General features: G+C 36.0%; 1 protein-coding gene across 6 annotated transcripts in view; it reads left to right on the top strand.

Annotated features, from left to right (window-relative positions):
* The window catches only part of SUPT3H (SPT3 homolog, SAGA and STAGA complex component), a 443,433-nt gene that overhangs the window by 207,503 nt on the left and 211,076 nt on the right, over positions 1 to 24,854 (top strand). For all 6 annotated transcript variants that reach the window (XM_068557101.1, XM_068557100.1, XM_068557099.1 and 3 more), the window contains one exon: positions 19,167 to 19,251. In XM_068557101.1, coding sequence (XP_068413202.1) covers positions 19,167 to 19,251 — 85 coding nt within the window. The remainder of the gene's footprint in view (positions 1 to 19,166; positions 19,252 to 24,854) is intronic.

Genomic DNA, 24,854 nt, shown 5'->3' with positions numbered 1-24,854 from the left:
TTGATAGTTGGTTCAACTCTTCCCGGCCCACAAAGCGTTGATTAGTGAATCTTTTGTCTAAAGGATATCTCTTAGCTTACAGGATTTTATATTTGGCTTATGACTTGTTAAACACTTAAATTATAGGTTTTCATTTCTTTTGTTTATTTAAAAATTTTGGAACATTTTTTTATCAAATGAAATCTTGGGCAGGACCCCAATATCTAGGCCAAGTAAATGCCGAACTGCTCTGATTCAAGCGAGGATTGGAAGTGGTGGTAATTGGAAAAGGATACGCCCCTTTAGAGAGAGGGTGCATGGTTTCTTCAAGTAGATTAATGGTTGCCTGGGGATAGGGGTGAGAATGGGAATTAACTGTAAATGGGCATGAGGCATCTTTTTGGAACGATGGAAGTGTTTCTAAAACTGGATTATGGTGATGGTGGTACAGTTCTTTAAATTTACTAAAAATCATTGCATTGTACACTTTAAACCTGAATTTTATGGCATATAAATATCTCAAACTGTTTAAAAAAGATCCTATTTACCCGAAAAAAAATTTAAGAAAACTTTTTTCATATTTTTGAAGACCCATCATGTAAAAGATAGATTTGATATTTTATCTAGTTCTAGGTGGCAAAACTAAGCCCAGTGTATGGAAGTTAGCAAACAGAACTTCACTTACTGTAAGGAATGTCTCTCCAAGAGGGGGAGGGATAGGCATAGTGATAATGGGTTATGGGGTCTTTAAGAGGTTTAAATAACATAATTCATGTCAGGCACATGTAAAGCACTCAATAGACATTTACTGTTCAAAGAAAAATAGAGACGAAGATCCAAGTATATATGTATGTAGTGTGTAATATGTTTTTGTATGCATTTATATAAATATGTGTGAGAAAGCAAACGTGCTAAAATGTTAACAGTTGGTGATATTAGCTGAAGGATATATAGGTGTTCATTGTGCCATAATTTCAATTTTTCTGTTGATTTGAAATCTTTCAAAATAAAAAGTGGGAGAAAAGAGAGGAGGAGGGGTTAGGCTGACAGGGTTGTGAAAGCAGTCTTTCTCAGACACTGTGTGAAAGTGTAATGAGACCATCATTCAACATTCAATATCTGAAATAGAGAAAACTAGGTTTATTTTTTATTACCATAAAGGAAAGGTATATGCTGGTCAAGCACGATCTCGCAGCAGGGAAGATTGCTGATCTTACATAGAGTTTTCGGGAAGCATGGAGTTCAGGGATTGATTGGTGTTTTCTGGAGGCTGACGTCATCTGTAGACGAGAGGTTACTCAGATGAGACTGACGTGCATTGGTTGATACTCAGAGGCAAGTTGAGTCCGTTCCTAATTGGCTTTCAGAAGTGAGGAGCTGCCACTGTTAGGTGATCCAGATGAGCTTTAGGCAGGTTCTGGCGGCTGCTGACCGGAGCTACAGAAAAATCCTTAGTTTGTAATAACATTAAAAATTCTCAGCTGGTGTAAATTTCTTTTAAATAAATTTATTTATTTTATTTATTTATTCTTGGCTGTGTTCCGTCTTCGTTGCTGCGCGGGGGCTTTCTCTAGTTGCATCAAGCAGGGGCTACTCTCCGTTGCGGTGCGCAGTCTTCTCATTGCGGTGGCTTCTCTTGTTGTAGAGCACGGGCTCTAGACACGTGGGCTTCAGTAGTTGTGGCACGCGGGCTCAGTAGTTGTGGCACACGGGCTTAGTTGCTCTGCGGCATGTGGGATCTTCCCGGAGCAGGGCTCAAATCCGTGTCCCCTGCATTGTCAGGCGGATTCTCAACCACTGCGCCACCAGGGAAGCCCCAGCTGGTGTACATTTCAGTGCCTAACGTATAGAACCACAATGAGTATCTATAGAATGAGTAAGGGAGAAATCAGGCAAACCAACTGCTTGTTATTATCACCACCATCATCTCATTGTTTAAAACTGAAGAACCTTGGGGGGGCTTCCCTGGTGGCGCAGTGGTTGAGAATCTGCCTGCCAATGCAGGGGACGCGGGTTCGAGCCCTGGTCTGGGAGGATCCCACATGCCGCGGAGCAACTAAGCCCCTGCGCCACAACTACTGAGCCTGCGCGTCTGGAGCTTGTGCTCCGCAACAAGAGAGGCCGCGACAGTGAGAGGCCCGCGCACCGCGATGAAGAGTGGCCCCTGCTTGCCGCAACTAGAGAAAGCCCTCACACAGAAACGAAGACCCAACACAGCCATAAATAAAATAATAAATAAAATTGAAAAAACACAAAAAACAAAAAACTGAAGAACCTTGGGACTTCTCTGGCAGTCCAGTGGTTAAGACTCTGTACTTCCACTGCAGGGGGCATAGGTTTGATCCCTGGTCGGGGAATTAAGATCCCACATGCCACGTGGTGTGGCCAAAATAAATCAAAAACAAAAAACTGAAGAACCTTGACCTTCTAGCACCTTAGGCTGCAGTGTATTTGGAATCCTATTACTAAAGTTTTTAAGTCATATTGGACTCTTTATGCTTATGTCGGTGTTGCCTAAATTGATTTTCAGTGCTTCATAACTAAGTGGGCTTAGAAAAATGATTATATACACAGTAAATACCTTGAAAACCATAAGTTTCTTTCCTCTAGAACTTTTCAGAGTGTCTAAAATAGTAACATGCATTGCAAATCTAGAGAATAAAATATATTTCCTAAACTTAACTACGGAGTAGTATTTTTCTGGGTAACAGTTTGGGAAGTGCTGGTATAGTATGCTCACAGTTATCCATTTTGCTAATTTTCTAAATATCTGTATAGTGCAAAATTCTCCTATCTCTAAGTGACCATCTCACAGCATGTAATTCTGAAGTTAACTATGGCTAACGCCATGGGCAAATCTCTTTAACTTTCTTGAATCTCTGATTCCCAGTCCATGAAATGTGCTTGAAGATTTGGGTTAAATTTGTGATTATACTGTGTCTATATCCAATATTATAGAAAGTTAATTTTTGACTGTTAAATTTCAGCAATAATAAGATAGTTAAATCCTTGTGTTATTTAATGTTTTGAGGGCCTAAGGGACTAAAAATAACTTTCTTGAAGTTATTATGTATCTCTCTACAAGCTTTAAAAGATTATTTAGTTATACAAATTGAACCGAGTTTCCTTTATATTATTTTGTTAATCGTAATCGTAGATAAATGAGCATTTAAGGTTAATTTGTCTAATTTGTTACAGTTTTTGCACATTTAACATGGTATTGCAGAAAAAGAATTCTGGACGAAATAACTTCTGATATGTGACCCTGAGATGGTTATTTAACCTCTCCGACCTTTATTTTCATTCTCTTTAAAGCAAGATGGACTAAATCTTTTAGGTCCTTCCCTGACCTAACAAGCAGTGATTGGTATACTTCTCATTCATTCTTTTTTCTGTCCTCAAATAAGGAGTGCTTATAACCATTTGCTTTATGCTGCTGTTCATTAGCGTTTGAATATGGGGCTATTTGCTTCTTAGGAATAGCCCCATATTCTGAGGAATGTAGGATATGTGAGAAAAATTGCCCTAGAATTGTTAGAAGAAATTCATATACATATTAGGCTAATTTTGTAAACTTCCTCAGATGCATATTTCCATGCCTTGTGCTCTGTTAATTCTCAATGAGCTTTCCTAGGTGAGTATTTGGTTTTTACCAAGTTTTCTGATTTTTTTCTCTTTCCTATTTCTTAAACGCCATTTCTTTCACACATAAAAATTAATAAACGTCCATTTTAATATTCACACTGCCTCCCTTCCCCTATCCCACACTTGCCATTTCCTGATCCTGTTCTATGTTTTCTTTTTTCCTCTGTCATCCTTTTATCATATAAATCATTTATTTAGTAATTTATCATGTATATTGTTTGTTTTATCCTTTCCTCATTGGAATGCAAACTCCATTCATTTTTTTTAACTGTTTTGTTCATTGATGTATCCTAAGCAACTAGAGCAGCACTTGTTGCATACAAGGTACTCAGTAAATATTTGTTGACTGAGTATTAATACCTATAGTAATGAATACTTATAGGTTATTTAAATGCTTACTTTTTCAAAGTTTTACCCTGTGTTAACTTTTGTTTTACTTTAAACAAATGTATTTATTAATATATCTCTTTTTTCCCATCAGTATTGTAAATTTTGCGTTGTGATGATAATTTCATAATCTTGCTTTTCTTTTTTTTTAACCTTTTTTTTTTTTAACATCTCTTTGGAGTATAATTGCTTTACAATGATGTGTTAGTTTCTGCTTTATAACAAAGTGAATCAGTTATACATATGTCCCCATATCTCTTCCCTCTTGCCTGTCCCTCCCTCCCACCCTCCCTATCCCACCCCATCCATGTCCTGGCTATTGTAAAAAGAGCTGCAGTGAACATTTTGGTACATGACTCTTTTTGAATTATGGTTTTCTCAGGGTATATGCCCAGTAGTGGGATTGCTGGGTTGTATGGTAGTCCTATTTTTAGTTTTTTAAGGAACCTCCATACTGTTCTCCATAGTGGCTGTATCAATTTACATTCCCACCAACAGTGCAGGAGGGTTCCCTTTTCTCCACACCCTCTCCAGCATTTACTGTTTCTAGATTTTTTGATGATGGCCATTCTGACCGGTGTGAGATGATATCTCATTGTAGTTTTGATTTGCATTTCTCTAATGATTAACGATATTGAGCATTCTTTCATGTGTCTGTTGGCAATCTGTATGTCTTCTTTGGAGAAATGTCTATTTAGGTCTTCTGCCCATTTTTGGATTGGGTTGTTTGTTTTTTTGATATTGAGCTTCATGAGTTGCTTGTATGTTTTGGAGATTAATCCTTTGTCAGTTGCTTCATTTGCAAATATTTTCTCCCATTCTGAGGGTTGTCTTTTCGTCTTGTTTCTGGTTTCCTTTGCTGTGCAAAAGCCTTTAAGTTTCATTAGGTCCCATTTGTTTATTTTTGTTTTTATTTCCATTTCTCTAGGAGGTGTGTCAAAAAGGATCTTGCTGTGATTCATGTCATAGAAAGTTCTGCCTATGTTTTCCTCTACGAGTTTGATAGTGTTTGGCCTTACATTTAGGTCCTTAATCCATTTTGAGTTTATTTTTGTGTATGGTGTTAGGAAGTGTTCTAATTTCATTCTTTTACATGTAGCTGTCCAGTTTTCCCAGCACCACTTTTTTTTTTTTTAACATCTTTGTTGGAGTATAATTGTTTTACAATGGTGTGTTAGTTCCTGCTTTATAACAAAGTGAATCAGTTATACGTATACATATGTTCCCGTATCTCTTCCCTCTTGCATCTCCCTCCCTCCCATCCTCCCTACCCCACCCCTCTAGGTGGTCACAAAGCACCGAGCTGATCTCCCTGTGCTATGCGGCTGCTTGCCACTAGCTATCTATTTTATGTTTGGTAGTGTATATATGTCCATGCCACTCTCTCACTTTGTCACAGCTTACCCTTCCCCCTCCCCATATCCTCAAGTCCCTTCTCTAGTAGGTCTGTGTCTTTATTCCCGTCTTACCACTAGGTTCTTCATGACCTTTTTTCTTTTTTCCCTTAGATTCCATATATATGTGTTAGCATACTGTATTTGTTTTTCTCTTTCTGACTTACTTCACTCTGTGTGACAGACTCTAACTCCATCCACCTCACTACAAATAACTCAATTTTGTTTCTTTTTATGGCTGAATAATATTCCATTGTATATATGTGCCACATCTTCTTTATCCATTCATCCGATGATGGACACTTAGGTTGCTTCCATGTCCTGGCTATTGTAAATAGACACAGCATCACTTATTGAAGAGGCTGTCTTTTCTCCACTGTATATTCTTGCCTCCTTTATCAAAGATAAGGTGACCATATGTGCATGGGTTTATCTCTGGGCTTTCTGTCCTGTTCCATTGACCTATATTTCTGTTTTTGTGCCAGTAGCATACTGTCTTGATTACTGTAGCTTTGTAGTATAGTCTGAAGTCCGGGAGCCCGATTCCTCCAGCTCCGTTTTTCTTTCTCAAGATTGCTTTGGATATGCGGGATCTTTTGTGTTTCCATACAAATTGTGAATTTTTTTGTTCTATTTCTGTGAAAAATGCCAGTGGTAGTTTGATAGGGATTGCATTGAATCTGTAGACTGCTTTGGGTAGTAGAGTCATTTTCACAATGTTGATTCTTCCAATCCAAGAACATGGTATATCTCTCCATCTATTTGTATCATCTTTAATTTCTTTCATCAGTGTCTTATAATTTTCTGCATACAGGTCTTTTGTCTCCTTAGGTAGGTTTATTCCTAGGTATTTTATTCTTTTTGTTGCAATGGTAAATGGGAGTGTTTTCTTAATTTCACTTTCCGATTTTTCATCATTAGTGTATAGGAATCATAATCTTGCTTATCTTATGTCTTAAGATGTTATACTTATTTCATGAAGGGTTATAAAATTCTAAAAATATTGTCAAATTTCATTTTAATAAGATATGAATATATACTAAAGTAAAGGATGGGGGATGGATGTTGAAAAATCAAGCAAGCAATGAGATAAATGATCATATCTAGAAAAACTGTTGGCTTAGGTATTTTTTAAACATCTTTATTGGAGTATAATTGCTTTACAATGTTGTGTTAGTTTCTGCTGTATAACAAAGTGAATCAGCTATATGCATACGTATATCCCCATATCCCCTCCCTCTTTCATCTCCCTCCCACCCTCCCTATCCCACCCCTCTAGGTGGTCACAGAGCACCGAGCTGATCTCCCTGTGCTATGCAGCTGCTTCCCACTTGCTATCTATTTTACATTTGGTAGTGTATATATGTCAATGCTACTCTCTCACTTCGTCCCAGCTTACTCTTCCCCTTCCCTGTGTCCTCAAGTCCATTCTCTACGTCTGTGTCTTTATTCCTGTCCTGCCCCTAGGTTCATCAGAACCATTTTTTTTTAGATACCATATATATGTTAGCATATGGTATTTGTTTTTCTCTTTTTGACTTACTTCACTCTGTATGACAGACTCTAGGTCCATCCACCTCACTATAAATAACTCAATTGCGGGTTTTTTTATGGCTGAGCAATATTCCATTGTATATATGTGCCACATCTTCTTTATCCATTCATCTGTCGATGGATACTTAGGTTGTTTCCACGTCCTGGCTATTGTCTTAGGTATTTATTTAATTATTTTAAGTTACTTGTCACTTTGGCTTTCTCAGAGACATTGCTAATTGAATTCATTTCTTCCTTTGGAAAACAGGTAGATAAAATCATAGAGTTACAAAGGTTAGTGGTATTAAAAATTGAAGAGTAAGGAGAATTTGCATGTGTTTATGACTGTCTGATTGCCTTAAATGACTGCTCATGGTCAAACTTCTGTACTTTTTTCCCCCTTTGGACAGAGGGTAAATCAGTCTCAACAAATATTGGGTAAGAATGACATAAACAGTATGATGTCTGTGTTTGCGTGTGCTGTCTAGTACCAGGTTAGCTGACTGGAGTGTATGCTAGGGCTCCAGCCTGCTATTCACTCTAATTCCAGTTAGGAGAAATTCCTGGGTATTATAGTAATACCTAGCCTATAAAAGTATAATCAAATAAGTGGTTTTAAGAGAAAAAGGAAACTTTCTTTTGGGGACAGAAAGTCACCCAGGGCCTTCTTACATCAAGCAGTAGTCACAGTGTCCATTCCAAAGTAATATCAATTACCTGAGGTAGAAAATGTTCAAAAAACCAGAAGTAAAAAGAAAAAAAAAAAGCAGTTACTAGCTCCCAAGACCACAGCAATTACTTAACCACAGTATCCAGAATAATTTAACCACATTAGAGTTTATAGCCAGTGGTAAGTACTGAAAGCAACTCAGCATCCAAGAAGACGCACACAAGGTAGTAAAGAAATGTCTCTTTGTCCTTTTATGTTTAGTTCCTGGATCTTTATGAGCAGATCTGCTTGTGGGCCTTGTGTTCTTCAGGACTGTTCTAGCAGGCTCTCTGTCATGGATTTTTACTAAACTGACATCCTTGGCTTCTTTTTCAGACTCTCTCCCCACACCCCAGCTTTAGTGAAGTATTGTTGACAAATTGTAAGTTATTTAAAGTGTACAATGTGATGCCTTGATATACATATACATTGTGAAAGGATCTCTTTAATTGAAGAATCCCTTTAATTAAAACGTATTCAGTCCTTCCACTCTGTTCTTAAGCAGGGCTTGAAAATTTGAAAACAAGTATTTTAGACTCAAAAGCTGACCCTGTCAGATATACTAAAGAAGAATAATATAGAATTCTGTGATACTTTCCCCAAGTACAGGCACTATCTTGTTTTGTTTTGTTTTGTTTTTTAATGTCTTTTAGGGGGCAATGGAATGTTTCTTGGAAATTATTTCCACATATAGGACAGGAATAAATTTAGCTTTATTGCTCTTCCTCTAATTGTTTTTATTTGTTTATTTCATTCTGTGTTACCTGTTAAAATTTTTTTTTCTTAATTTCATGATTGTTGCCCAATTTACTCAGTTTAGTAAGATTTAATTTTCTTATAAGAGTCATAAAAGTGATTTTCTTAAACTATAATTTTCTTATAATTCTTGAAGACAAAAGTTTTTGGGATTTAAGGATTATAGCTGCTTGCGTACCCAGAATAAATGTCTGAAAACACATCTTTAAAATCATTGAATCCAGTCCCCTCCTTTCATTGTGGAGGAACTGAGGTACCCAGAAATGCTACTTGCCCGAGGTTTTACAGTACTGCTTAGTCACAGAGTAGGAACCAGAACCAGGTCATCTAACTTTCAGTCTAATTTCTTTTCATCGTAACTGATTGCCTCTTCTTTGTAGCTGATGGCCAGGATGCAGTGAGACTTTGAGCTGCATTATTGTAATCTTCCTAATTGGATACTGGCCATATGAATTGTATCTGTTTATTCTCAGCTCACATCCCTTATTCAGCTGGTGCTGTTTCTTCTTTGAGTAGAGGAGGCAGTGACTACAACGAGACTCAGCTGGGTTGCTACTCCTCCTGCACGGAGTACCCTGCCTTAGTCCTCAGCTGAACAGCGTGGAAAGGCATTATCTCCAAATGAAGGGACAAATTCCCCAGGTGCTTTTTTGGGACTCTAGAACAAAAATAATAGGGTAATTGTTTGAAAGTAAATAGTATACACATTTTATGTATTATTCATTCATTCCCTTAAAAAAAGAAAATTTTCTGGCTTTTTTTTTTTTTTTTTTGATACAAAATATGTCATGACCTTTTAGTATTAATTAGGCTGATTTCTTTGGTAGAAAATAATTTGGAAAATCCCTGTCTCAGGCAAACTGGGAGTGTTGGTAATGCTAAATAATTTATATATATGTAATTAATCAGAGCAAAAAAGTTTTCTCATTTCAATAAAGAAACTAATGCTTATTTAAAAATATTGTTTGATACATTTTTACCTCCTTTGGAATTTCTCTTTTGTTTTATTCTGTGTTTTTGTACTAGTATCACATGTATGTCTGTATGACTTAAAAAGAGATAAATATACACGTATTGTATATGCTTACTGGGAAAGTTTGTTTTTCTTACAGTTACAGCCATTAAAAGAATTTGGGGTTGACGCTCAACATCATACATCATTAAGGAGTTAAATGCAACTTAAAACAACAATGAACTACCACTACACAGCCATTAGAATGACCAAACTCCCAAACACCCAGTGTTGGAGAGGATGTGGAACAACAGCAACTCTCCTTCATTGCTGATGGGAATGCAGAATGGTACAGACACTTTGGAAGGCAGCTTGGCGGTTTCTTACCAAACTAAACACCCTCTTATTATATGATCCAATAAACACACTCTTTGGTAGTTACCCACATGACTTGAAAAGTTACGTCCACACAAAACTTGCATGAATGTTTATAGTCACTTTATTCAGAATTGCTAAAACTGGGAAGCAACTAGCATGTCCTTCAGTAGGCAAATGGATAAACAAACCATGGTACATCCATACAAAGAAATATTATTTAGTAATAAAAAAGAGCTATCAGGCCATGAAGACCTGAAGGAATCTTAAATGCATAATGCTAAGTGAAAGAAGCCAGTCTGAAGAGGCTACATACCATATGTTTGCAACTCTTATGACATTTTGGAAAAGACAAAACTGTGGAGACAGTAAAGAGATCAGTTATTGCCAGGGATTGCAAAGGAGGAAGGGATGAATAGGCAGAGCACAGAGGATTCGTAGTGAAACCATTTGTATGATACTATAATAGTGTATACATATCATTATACATCCGTCAAAACCAATAGAGAAACTCATGCAGAGTTACCCTTAATGTAAACTCTGGACTTTAGTTAATAATAACGTATCAATCAATACTGGCTCGCTAATACAAAATGTTAATAACAGAGGAAACTGGGCATGGAGGGAGATGAGGGGATATATGAAAACTCTCTGTACTTTCCACTCACTTTTGCTACAGCTGCTTTAAAAAATGAAGTCTATTATAATTATTTTAAAACATAGAATTTGGGGTTGATTTCTTTTCCACAGTTGGTGGTAAGTGGATGTAAGAAGAATGGGTCTGCGGGTAGGTACATCATCAGATATATACATTTACATAGGATCTGGAGGTTGGCAAAAATTCTGATAAAGAATAATGTGTCAGAATTTCCAGAGACATTGAAAGTGTATCACCATACTCAGGAAGCATCTAGGCATAAATTACTGACTAAAGATGTCAAATAGGGGTTCAACAGAGAGCAAGATAGCAGATATCTAGCATCTTCCTTCCTTTTTTTTTAAACTTTTTTTTTTTTTTTAACTGAGGTTAGAAACTATTGAAATGAAGTTTTGTTTTTTGGAAACACATAGTGACTGTAGTAATATTCAGTGTGCAGTTTTAAAAATTTGTTTTCTGTGTTTTGGAAATGTTTCTGTAACTAGTTCTTACTCTGTTTTACTCTGTACTTTCTATTAACAGATTTTTCTTTTTACTTTAATAGATGTCTAGGTAAAGGCTATCTCCCAATCTTAGACTGTGTTAGGCTTACACATAGCATACAAAATACTGAAAGGCTTAGTGGTAAGTTCTGCAGAATTTTTGGAACAGCATCCCATGGTTTCGTTCAGCATACATCCTCTTCTAAGTGTACGGAATAAGAAGTATAACTTCACCTCATGAATAGTCTTGTTTATTTCATACTTTCATTATGCACTTGACAAGGGAATTGCAGAGTCAGCTGCCCTAGTGATCACTGAAACATTTGATCCTGGAATTGAATAAAACCAATCCTGTTTGGGTGAGAGGATAGGGTATAAGTGGCTGTGCCACTGTCTTGATTAAGTGGAGTCCAGCAAGAATGCTCTGGACTTACTTGTTGTGACCATGGTTATCAAAGTTACATGATAACTAAAATAGAGTCTTGTGAGTTATAGCAATGAAGCTACTGCAGAAGACCAGGGGAGGGACAACTTTTTCAGGAACGTTTCTTAAAAGACCTTTAGTGGAAGCTGGTCCAGCAGTACTGACATTGTTTTAGGCATCTAGGCAGTATGTGAAGGAATTGAGCATCAGACCTTTTTGGTTGGGAATAGACCCAAGACAAGTCAGTCAAGGCATCAGTGAGTAGTAAGATAGGTGTTTAATGGGGCGGGGGGGGGGGGAAATCAAAAGATATGTATAAGTACCAATTACTTGGATTTTGTCTTTAAGTGACTTAAAAATATTATAAACATTGCAGAGCAAAAAGAGGTGACTATGGCTAGGTACAGTGGCTTTCATTTCTATTTTCCAGAAACCATTAAGACAGTATCTAGCTTTCTGCACGTGGGAAAAAAAACTTAGCAGAAGTAATATGAGAAAAAATGCAAATTAAAGCTGAAGAGCTAACAACCCTGAAAATTAAAGTAATATACTCATCACAATCCCATCCCTATTTATATCTTTAGCTGGTTTTAAGTACTCTACATGTTTATGTTAATGATGATTATTTTTAGTAGAAAAGTATATAAAAGCTTGAGGTAAAACTTGGTAATTATTTGTACGTTTTATTAATATAAGAAGTATTTTAAAATATTCTTTTTACTAGAGATGTGAATGGCATTCATTATTTTATCTTTGAGTCAGTTATTTCCCTTTGATAACTTTGTACTTTTTCTTTGGTGTGATTTAAATTAACTTAAAATAATGGAAGAGAAACTTTGTTCCAGCAGTCCACAGAATTAAATATTGAATATGTCAGCGAACATAACAGAAGATTTTTGCCATTGTGGAGTTTACTCTCTAATGGGGACTTTTTATTCTCTTTCTGTTCTGTTGGTTTATTTGTTTGTCCTTGCACCAGTAGCACACTACCTTAATTACTATGGCTTTATAATAAGTCTTGTAGGAAATCTCCTTCTACTTTGTCCTCCAAAAGTGTCTTGACTATTCTTGGCTCTTGACTCTCTCACATAAAGTTTGGAGCCAATTTATATATTTTTAATTGCATTTTCTATCTTTGTGTGCTGTTTTCCCCAACTTTATTGAGATATGATTGATACTGTATAAGTTTAAGGAGTACATATGTTGATTTGATTTACTTGTTTATTACAAAATGATTACCACCATAGCTTTAGCTCACACCTTCATCACGTCACACAGTTACCATTTCATTTTTGCGGTGAGAACATTTATGACTTACTCTCTTATCAACTTTTAAGTGTATAATATAGTACTGTTAACTATGATCACTGTGCTGTATGTAACATTCCCAGAACTTATTCATCTTCTAACTGGAAGTTTGTACCCTTTAAGCATCATCTCCCTGTTTCCCCCACTCCCAGCCCCTGGTAACCACCACTCTGCTGTCTGTTTCAGTGAGTTCTGCCTTTGTGTTGATGATATTTAGATTGCTCTTATAGTTGAAAAACTTGCTGGCTTCCTTTATTAATTGAAATAATTTGTCTCCCCATTATTTTGAGTTTTCTGTGTAGATACTCAGATTATATGTGAATAAGAACAGTTTAGTTTTTTTCTTTTCAATACTTATGTAGTTTAAACCTTTTCTTGCCTTATGTTGTCGCTGTAATCTTAAGTATTGTATTGACTAAAAGTGGTGATAGTGGGAATCCTTATATTGGTCTGAATTTCAAAAGGTTTGAATGCTTCTGAGTATGTTGTTCCCTATATGGTTTTTGGTAGATTCTCTTCATCAGATTAAAGAAAATCTTTTTAATCGTACTTTGCTAAAATTTTTGTCGTGAATGGTTGTTTAGGGATTTTCCTACGTCTATGGATATGATCATATAGTTTTTCTATTTTAATATTTTATGTAGTTAATTGTATTAATAGATTTATGTTTTACTCTTGCTTTCCTGGCAGCCAAAAAAAGTATACCCAGCAAAGTTATCCTTCAGAATTGAAGGAGAGATAAAGAATTTTCCAGACAAGTGAAAGTTGAAGGAGTTCATAACCACTAGACTAGCCTATAAGAAACGTTAAAGGGACTTCTTTGAACTGAAATGAAAGGATGCTAGTCAGTAATAGTAAAATGTATAAAAGTACAAATTCCACTGCTTAAATTCAGAATACACAAATGTTTTAATGGTGGGTAAATCAGTTATACGTCTAGTATGAAGGTTATAAGACCAAAGTAGTAAAAATAATCACAACTACAATAATTTGTTAATGATACACAAGGTAAAAGATGTACATTGTGAAATCAACAACGTAAAATGTGATGGGGGGGAGGGTAAAACTACCGTATGGAAATCTGAGAAGCAGTAGAGCTGATGGTGTCCCAAAATGAGTTCAAAGGCAGTCAAAGACCAATGTCCCGGCTTGAAGATAGGCATAGGGTGAATTCTCCCTTACTCCTCCTCTTGTTCTGTTCAGGCCTTCAATAGATTGGATGAGGCACACCCACGTTGGAGAGGGTAATCTGCCTTACCCAGTTTACGGATTCAAATGTTAACTTCACGCATAAATACCTTCAAATACATATCAAACTAATGTTAACCACCCCATGGCCCAGTCAAACTGAGCCATAAAATTAACCATCACCCATATCAACTTGGGCACCCATATCTCCTTAAACTATACTTAGTCTCCAAATAAAGACAATAACAAGGTCATAGTTCTGCCTAACGTGATACAGTTATCCAGCACACAACTGAAAATGCGCTAACCCCTTCCCCAGAAGATGAGGTTAAGTCCTTGAGTGACGTTTATACTTCTCCTTGGTGTTCCTAGCTTAAATACTATGATATAAAATGAATAACAATTAAATACTGTAAGGCCAATACATTTTATGTTACATGATGAGGGAATAAGAGAGGGAAGGAAACAGATATTTCCCCAACACTCACATTCACACACACACACACAAACGTATTCATAACAAAATAGGGGAATACTCATGACCGTTAACAATCCTCTTTCTATAACTGGTCATGTGGTTGTAGCTGGTATTAATAACTACCTTCTTCCACTACCTAATCTGTATTCCCCTGCCTTCAGCAAGCACCTCAGCTGGTTATGTTTCTTTAACTGGTGGAGTGACCCAAACTTTCATTCTTGAAGGATCTGAGCTATGAGTAGTCCTTCCTGGATTGGGTTGTAGTTTTCCATTGACCTTAATCACAGGGCATGGTAATACTATGAGACGTCCTAAGGGATCTCCTGTATTCCAGAAATACTCTTTCTTACCTCCACTGTGGAGTACCAGTCTGTTTTCCACTGGGTAGTCAGTACCACTCACCCCAGCCAACACAGTAACTCCTTCTTTGCTTGTTGATTCAGAAGCATGTGGAATCCACAGTGACTCAGCTGCAGTCTTAAGTTTCATTTCAATGGAATAATTGTGTCAGTGGCATAAATGTGAAAGCATTCCTCCCTCTGGAATTAAGACCTCTAGGCCAGCAAATCATAAGGCCATGGGAACAGAAAGCAACAATTTTGCTAGTGGGTCTCTAGGAGTAATAATGAGTGGTGCCTCTCCCATTCTGTCCCTTGATTCCTGGACCTGTGAATTCTATGTGTGGGAGAAGCAGCACCATATACTGGATGCTGGTTCTAGACTGTATAGTCTTCTGGAAAACCTTGCCCCAGATCTACAAGGTATTACCAACTTGCTGGCACTGTAACTCAGTCTTCAAAAGGCCATTTCATCATTCCGTCAAACCAGCTGCTTCATGATGGTGGGGAACATGTTAAGAATAGTGAATTCCGTAAGTGTGGGCCCAGTGTAGCCCTTCTCTTGCTGTTAAGTGAGTTTCTTGATCAGAATCAATGCTGTATAGAATATTATGACAGTGGATAGGCATTCTCTAAGTCCACAGATGGTAATTTTTGCAGAAGCATTGCATGCAGGGATGCCAGTTCCATATCCAGAGTGTCTATTCCAGTAAGAATAATACACTTCCACCGCCATGATGGAAGTGGTCTAATGGCATCAACCTGTTACCAGGTAGCTGACTGATCACCCTGGGGAATGGTACCATATAGGGAACTCAGTGTTGATCTCTGCTGCTGACAGATGGACACTCAGCAGTGGCCTTGGTGAGTGGAAGTCCATCCTTCCCACCACGGCCAACTTGTTCATAAGCCCATTGGGCAATGATGGGGTGATTCGGGAAAAGCTGATGGTATCCACTTGATTGTTAAAATCTTCCTTTGCTGAGGTCACCTATGAGCATTCACACAAGACACAGATATCTTCATTTTTTTTTTTTAGTTTTTTTTTTAAATTGAAATATAGTTGACGTCTTCAAGTTGTTGTTTTTCCTATTTAGAGACATCTGTCTACCTCTTCCCCAAATTTACCAATTTCCCAAACATACTCCTTCCATGTCCCTTTCCATTAGCCACTCATTGCTCATAGCCCGTGAATCAGTATAAAATTACACATCTAACTATTTCTTCTTTCAAGTAAACAACTAAGTGCACTGCTGTAAGTTCTGTGCACTGGGAGGATTTCCCTTTACCACTGTCTTTCAGGGATGTTCCAGAAGGGGACTATAGCACTACAGCTGTTCAGTTTCGGGTGGTGTCTACATATCATGCACATTTCCACAGTGGCTGCACCATTTTGCATTCCCACCAGCAATGTACAGCATTTTCAATTTCTCCATATCCTAGCCAACACTTACTATTTTCCATTTTGTTGATAATAGCCATTCTTAAGGGTTTGAAGTGGTATCTCCATGTTTTTTTTCATTTGCATTTCCCTAATGGCTAATGATTTTGAGCATCTTTTCATTTGAAATTTGCCATTTGTTTATTTTCATTGGAGAAATATCTATTCAAGTCTATAGCCCATTTTTAAGTTGGGTTTTTTTTTTTTGCGTTGTGGGTGTTCTTTGTATATGCTGGTTATTTATCTGATATATGAGTTTCAAACATTTTTTTTCCCATTCTGTGGGTTATCTTTTCTCTCAATAGTGTTCTTTGATTTATAAAAGGTTTTAATTTTGATGAAGTCCAATTTATTTTTTTCGTTTGTTGCCTGTGCTTTTGGTGTCACACTTAAGAAACCTTTGCCAAATCCAAGGTCATGAAGATATCCTCTTCTGTTTTATTCTAAGAGTTTTATAGTTTTAGGTCTTTGATCTATTTTGAGTTTATTTTAATATATGGTACAAGGTAAGAGTCCAACTTCACTCTTTTGCATGTGGACATCTTGTTTCCCTGCACCAATTGTTGAAAAGACTGTCCTTTCCAGATTGGGTGCTCTTGCCACCCTTATTGAAAATCAGTTGACCATTATATGTTTATTACTAGACTCTCTGTTCTTTTCCTATAGTCTGTTTGTGCCAGTACCACATATTTTTCTCTTTCGCTCAGCCTGGGGTAAGACAGGCAAAGTGCCTTCCTTGGAGTGGTATTTTCCTAGTTCACACACTGAAAGTATCACCATCTGGGTGTTGCTTTTCTCAACTTCAGAGTAGTTTCCTCAAACTGACCTCATACCTCTCTTGAGGTCCCAGCCCTCTTTCCTATACCTTGAAAACTGTGCTGGTTGAAATCCAGGCTATAGGCTACTATAAAGAAGTAGATGCTTTCAGAATAAATTTTGGCTCCAGGGCTCTCTTATCCTGTGAAACTGTGTTTTCTCATTTTCTCTGACTTCTTTTGTTTTCTCTCCTGCTGGTTAAAGCATGCTTTAAATATAAATCTTTAATATATTACTGTATATATTCAAATGTTCTTTACCAGGACCATCTAGTCCACAATATGAAAATTGAGAAGAGGACTTTTAAGATCAGCTTTGTCATCCATTCTTGATAATCTGCTTGTATATAATTTGAAATAATATACCATTTACATGCATTTTTCTTAGCAGTTTTCATTTTAATTACATCACATGCTTTTTTAGTTTTCTACGTGGCTATTATTGTGTTACTGTACAGTTGTCCCTCAGTGTCTGAGGGGGATTGGTTCTAAGAACCCCCTGCAGATACCCAAATCGTCAGATGCTCAAGCCCCTTATATAAAATGACATAGCATTTACTATATAACCTATGCACATCTTTCCATATACTTTTTTTTTAATTTAATAAACAGAATTATTATTTGTAGTATTTACACACATAGTCTTCCATGGTAACGTTAAAGTTACCATTTTCTTCAAATGCCTCTCAAAATAACACACTTTGCCTTCCTAAGTGAATCTTGGACAAGGAAATTCAGTGAAAGTGATCTACTCATGACTGTGTCCCATGTCTCTTCTTTTTTCTTTTTTTTTTTTTAACACGTTTATTGGAGTATAATGCTTTACAATGGTGTGTTAGTTTCTGCTGTATGACAAAGTGAATCAGCTTTATGTGCACATATATCCCCATATCTCCTCCCTCTTGTGTCTCCCTCCCACCCTCCCTATCCCACTCCTCTAGGTGGACACAAAGCATGGAGCTGATCTCCCTGTGCTATGTGGCTGCTTTCCACTAGCTATCTATTTTACATTTGGTAGTGTATATATGTCCATGCCACTCTCTCACTTCATCCCAGCTTACCCTTCCCCTTCCCCGTGTCCTCAAGTCCATTCTCTACGTCTGCGTCTTTATTCCTGTCCTGCCCCTAGGTTCTTCAGAACCATTTTATTTTTTTTTTTAGATTCCATATATATGTGTTAACATGCGGTATTTGTTTTTCTCTTTCTGACTTACTTCACTCTGTATGACAGTTTCTAGGTCCATCCACTTCACTACAAATAACTCAGTTTCGTTTCTTTTTATGGCTGAGTAATATTCCATTGTATATATGTGCCACATCTTCTTTATCCATTCATTTGTTGATGGACACTTAGGTTGCTTCCATGTCCTGGCTATTGTAAATAGGGCTGCAATGAACATTGGGGTGCCTGTGTCTTTTTGAATTATGGTTTTCTCAGAGTATATGCCCAGCAGTGGGATTGCTGGGTCATATGGTAGTTCTATTTTTAGTTTTTTAAGGAACCTCCATACTGTTCTCCATAGTGGCTGTATCAATTTACGTTCCCACAAACAATGCAAGAGGGTTCCCTTTTCTCCACACCCTCTCCAGCATTTATTGTTTGTAGATTTTTTGATGATGGCCATTCTGACCGGTGTGAGGTGATACCTAATTGTAGTTTTGATTTGCATTTCTCTAATGATTAGTGATGTTGAGCATCCTTTCATGTGTTTATTGTCAATCTGTACATCTTCTTTGGGGAAATTTCCATATACTTTAAATTGTCCCTAGATTACTTATAATACCTCATACAAAGTAAATGCCATGTAAATAATTATAAATACAATGTAAATGATATGTGAATTGTTGCTACCACATGGCAAAATCAAGTTTTGCTATTCAGAACTTTCTGGTCTTTTTTTTAATTTCGAATATTTTCAATTGGTGGTTGGTTGAATCAGAGGAACCTGCAGAACCTGAAGATATGAAGGGCCAGCGTATTGGTTATTTGGATATGGTAACAGTTTTCTGGTTGCCAATATTATGAAGTGGTTGTCTTTAAAATTTTGCATTTTGAAATAGTAAATGCCCTCAAAAATGCCTACACAAATCAAGAACTAACATTGATGACACTGCACTTTTCTCTGGAAGTTTCAGCTTACGTAGGAAAGATGCAATTCTTTGTCCATAGAAAATTGTATACGTACTCTGTCATTTGAGAGGACAATTTGTACTTTATTAAAGAGTATTATGATAAATATTTTTCACTTTTGCCTTTCTTAGTTTTACAGTCCTTAATATTGGTATGTTTGATTTTCTTTGCAGGTTTTCTCTAGGTGATTCAAGGAGACCTCTTCATGAAACAGCAGTTTTGGTAGAAGATGTAGTACACACTCAGTTAATTAACCTGGTAAGAGCATATAATCTTATTTGGTATCTCTCCTCTGCATTCCGCTTATATTGGCATCACAACCCAAGATATTTTTAAGAATTTTTTTTTTTTTTTACATTTTTTTACATTTGGAATTCTCTTTTTGTCAGCTCTATTGAAGTATAATTTTCATGTAACAAAATTTCACCAGTGCATGACTTTTGACAGATGAATATTGTCATGTGACTAGCAACGCAATCATTATATAGAAATATTTCCATCATCCAAAAACATCCCTTTGTACCCTGTGTAATCAGTCTTTTCTCCAGCTCCTGACCTTGGTTAACACTGATCTGTTTTTTATCATTATATCAGTATAGTTTTTTCAGAACGTTTAAAAAAAACTTTTATTCTGAATTTTAGATGTCTGGAAAGAGAATTGCACAAATATCACAGAGAATTCTCTTATACAATTCACATTCCTCTGTTAACATCTTGCATAACCATAGTACAATTATCAAAACCAGGAATAACATTGGTACAATACTGTTAATAAAATTACCAACCTTATATGTATTTCATCAGTTTTCCCATTAATGTCCCTTTTCTGTTCCAGGAGCTAATCCAGGATAACACACTGTAGTGAGCTGTCATGTCTTTGTGGTCTTCTATCTGTGATAGTTCCTCAGTCTTGCTTTAAAGTCTTTCATGACCTTGACATTTTTGAAAAGTACTAGACATATTCTGTAAAATGCTCTTCTTTGTCAATTGGTCTAATGTTTTCTTATGGTTAGAATGTGGCTATGCCTTTTTGGCAAGAATACCACAGAAGTGATGGGCTTTTCTCACTGTATCATATCAGTGGGTTCATGTTGTTGATGTGTTGTTTGTGATCTTAAATTAACCTTGATAACTTGGGTGAAGTGGTATATGCTGAATTTTTCCACTATAATGAAGTGGGTTTTTTTTTCATTTTGTTGTTAATAAATGTCTTGTGGGAGATATTTTGTGACTATGCAAATACTGTTTCTCTGCAAAATTTTGCCTATTAATTTTAACATTCATCAGTGGGTGTAGTCTGAGGCAGTTATTACTGTGGTATTTGCATAGTAATGATTTTCTATTTTCTTCTTTCCTTTTATCTTTTTTAATCGCAGTTATTCTGAAAGGAATAGTTATTCTTTATCACCATTTATTTATTAAATTTTTAATGTACATATGTACGGACTAATGTGTATTTAAATTTTATTCTTTGGTTCATTATGCAGTAATATTATTATTTATTTTTATTTCTCAAGTTGTTTCAGTGTTGGCCACTAGGAACGCTTTCATGTCCTTTCCTCATTTTTCTCTCAAGTTTTTGGTCCTGTGTCTCATAAATATTAGGTATATCAGTCCTTTGTTTGTGGCATACGATACAAATATATTCTTCTTCTGTGTCAGTTACAGTTATCTTTTGACTTTGTTTTTATGAGCTTTTGGGAGGCATACAAGTATTTTTATTTTAATGTAGTCGAATGCATCAATCTTTTATTTCCTTTGGATTTTGAGTTATAGTTAGGAACACTTTTCTTATACTGAGTTTAAAGAGAAATCCATCCATATTGTCTTCTAGTATCTGTATGGTTTCATTTTTAACATTTAGATTCCTAACCATTTGTGGTTTATTCTTGTTATTGTGTGAGATATGGATCTAACTATAGATTTTTCCAAATGGCTACCCAATTATACCATCATCATTTATTAAAAAGTATCTACTTTCCCTAATGATTTGAGATACCTCCTTTATCATTACTAAATTAGCATATGTATTGGGGTCTATTTCTGATTTTATATTCTATACCAGTGGTGTATTTGTCTACACATGTGCTAATACAACATTTTTAATTATATAGGTTTTATGGTATATCTTAAAGATTGTTACAGCTAGACACCCCTTCTAATTTTTCTCAGTGTGTTCCTGATTATTCTTATATGTTTATTTTTCCATGTGAACATTAGTATTGAATTTTCTAGCTCCATAAAATAACTTGCTGGTATTTTTATGGGGATTGTGTGAATTTATAAATCAATTTAAAGAGAACTGCATCTTAATGTTGAGTCAGTCTAAGAAAAGGGAATGTCTACATTTTTTCAAGACTATTTTTGTGTCTTTCATGAGTGTTTTAACATTTCTTTTTATAAGCTTCACGTATTTCTTGTTAGATATATTCCTAAGTATTTAACCTTCTTATTTGCTATTGCAAATAGGCTTTCTGTATAATTACATAATGGCTGAAAACGTCTGGAATTTACTAAAATACGTAAATCTATAGATATAAGAAGCTGAGCAAACTCCAAAAAGGATAAGCCCAAAGAAATGCATGTTCAAACTGCTGACTATGAACAGCATAATACAAATTTTAAAAGCACCCGGATTTATTACCATAGGGGAACAATGATTTGAAAGACAGCAGAATTTTCATGAAAATATGGAGACTAGAAGGAAATAGCACAGCAGTTTTAAAGTACTGGATTCCCTTTTCTCCACATCCTCACCAGCATTTGTTATCTCATGTCTTTTTCATAATAGCCATTCTAACAAGTGTTGGCCTAAAACATACACGTAGATCAGTGGAACAGAATAAGAGCCCAGAAATAACCCACATATATGGTCAATTAATTTACGAGAAAGCAGTCAAAATTGGAGAGCCACATGCAACAGAATGAAACTAGATGCTCTTTTATGCTGTACACAAAAATTAACTCAAAGTTAGATTAAAGACTTAAATGTAAGACCTACAACCATGAAATGCCTAGAAGAAAACATAAGCACTAAGCTCCTTGACATAGGTCTTGGCGATGATTTTTTGAATCTGACCCCAAAAACAAAAGCAAAAATAAACAAGTGAGACCACATCAAACTAAAAAGCTTGTGCACAGCAAAGGAAACCATCAGCAAAATGAAAAGGTAACCTACTGAATGGAGGAAAATGTTTGCAAATCATATATCTGATAAGGGGCTAATATTCAAAATATATGAAGAAGTCATACAACTCAATAGCAAAAAATAAACAATTAATAAATGGGCAGATGATCTGAATAGACACTTTTCCAAAGAAGACAGACAGCTGGCCAACATGTACCTGAAAAGATACTCACCATCATTAACCATCAGGGAAATGCAAATCAAAACCAAATGAGATATCACCTCACACTTGTCAGAATGACTGTTATCAAAAAGACAGAATAACAAGTGTTGGTGAGGATGTGGAGTAAGGGAGCCCTTGTGCGTTGTTGGATTGTGCATTTGTGCAGCCACTGTGGAAAGCAGTATGGAGGTTTCTCAGAAAATTAAAAACAGAACTGCCGTATCATCCAGCAGTTCCAATTCTGGGTATTTATCCAAAGAAATGAAAATACTAACTCAAAAAGATGTGTGCATGCCCATGTTCGTGGCAGCATTATTTGTAGTAGCCAAGATATGGAAACAACCTAAGTGTCCATCTATGGATGAATGGGTAAAGAAATTGTGGTATAACTATGGAATGGAATATTATTGAGCCATAAGAAATAATGGAACCTTGCCATTTGCAATACCATGAATGGACCTCAAGGATATTATGCCAAGTGAAGTAAGACAGACATAGAAAGACAAATACCGTATGAGCCCTTTTATGTGTGGAATCTAAAAGAAAAACAAATCAACTTCGTAGAAACAGATTGGTGGTTGCCAGAGGCAGGGGGTGGAGTGGGATGAACTGTTTTTTAGTTTAAATAAATTGAATTAAAAATTTTTTAAAAATAAATTAATTTTTAAACATTATGATAACTGGTAATGCTGATATTCACAGGGAGAGATGGGGGTTTTGACAAGAGGTATCTAGCCTGGAATTCTTCTTGTTTTTGTATATACATGTCTATATAAAAATATATGTTAAATCTTTCATAGGATTCAACATATGTTTATTAAATTTAATTGAGGAAAGTAAGCATAGAGGTAAAAAACTCTTGACCTATGCACAGATGTAGCATAGAATCTGGTTTTACTTGTACTATATTAAGATACAAATTTAGTTGCCAACATTTTAAAATTAGATCACTTTTACATAAAAACTTAGGATTTCTGGCTGTTCTTGAAAGATTAAAATTGGGATGTTTGACAGCATAGGTATGACTTTTAAAATGGAAATCTGAGCTCAGGAGCCACTTCTACCTGGTTTTTAGCAGGCCGACTTCATTTGCTTAACCAGGAAGGTATTCAGTGTTAATGGATTTATATAGCACATTGTTGCCATATTTCCCATATCCGTCTTCAATTTCAATTTTTCAAGAAAACATACTTCTTAATTTTGGAAGGAAATGATGTTTTTTAAAGGAATTTTAGTTTTCCTCAAAAGCTGTGGAAACAGTGTTATGTATGTCACAGAAGTTCATAGACAAATATAATAAGGAAGTTGTTTTTATGTGATATACTTTTTCCCCCTATGACTTTGCTCTGTTAATGCTAGAGTGATCTGTCATAGTGCTTTGATAGTGTACTATCAAAGGGAATACATAACTTATAGAAGAAATAAGAAGCATTTAGATTCTTGCTACAGCCTATTTAGAAGAGAAGAATGTGATTCCACTCTTACAACCTCTGTGGTGCTGTGTCTCCTGTTCAAAAAACACCTTTAAGTACTGGGGTAGTGAGCTAGAACTTCAGTTGAGTCATTCTTTCCTCAACTGCCGGCCCTTAGTACCTTAATCTAAAACTTTAAAGGGGAAGAAAATCCATTCTTCAGTCTCTTGGATCATTTTGGCAGCGGTTGCGTGTTGTTTCATTTGGGAAGAGGTTTTCTTTAAATCTTTTCTTTTGTCTCTTGTCTCTTGGACCTATGATTCCCATTTGAGACCTGTGCCCTCTCATCCTACCCCTGATTCTTTCTCAGTTCTTCAGCCAGGCCTGCCCTCCAGTCTGAGTGATTCCACCTAACTCTACTCTGTTCCACTTGCTAGGTTGTGACCAGCTCAGGCCCCAGTTAACTGTTCTTCACTGGAGTTCTGCGTGAAGATTATAGAATATGTTAAATCATGAAAACATATAGTTTAAAATCTATATAAAGCTTTTCACTTTATTCAAGAGCAAGTTAGAATATTAAAGTCATAGGACTTTAAAGTTGAATTATACTTCAGAAATTATTTGTTATATAATAGTTTGAACCAAATGAAATTGCCTTTTTTATAAGTCATGAATGGTTAAACATCAGCAATTTTATGATTCAGTGCAATACTAATTAGTTGTCACTAGAGAGAGTTTTCAAAACTTTTAATTTTCTTATTTTGTAAAATAACAGTACTAATATTTACTTTCTACAGTGGTTATAGAGGGTCATAAAAATTAGATATATTGTATATTAAAGGACTTAGTGAAGTTTCTGGGGCATAGTATCCTTTCTCTAAGTTAGTAGTAGTAAATGGTTACTATCGTGATTAATTCTAAGATAACAGGGCTATTTAATGGCATGATTTAGATTAGAATTGGATTGAAAAATCCATTGAAATGCTCTTTCAAATTTTCCAGAAAGATGCAAACATTTTCATATCCTAGGCTTCCCTCTTCTCCCACTCCACAGGGGGAGCTACATCTGTTTGAAGTAGGTAAAGATTTATGCCAACTT

This window comes from Eschrichtius robustus, chromosome 12, assembly GCF_028021215.1.
Source record: "Eschrichtius robustus isolate mEscRob2 chromosome 12, mEscRob2.pri, whole genome shotgun sequence".
In the NCBI taxonomy this organism is placed as follows: domain Eukaryota; kingdom Metazoa; phylum Chordata; class Mammalia; order Artiodactyla; family Eschrichtiidae; genus Eschrichtius; species Eschrichtius robustus.
The sequence above is the reverse complement of the archived record's forward strand: the minus strand, read 5'-3'. Positions and strand labels throughout refer to the sequence as shown.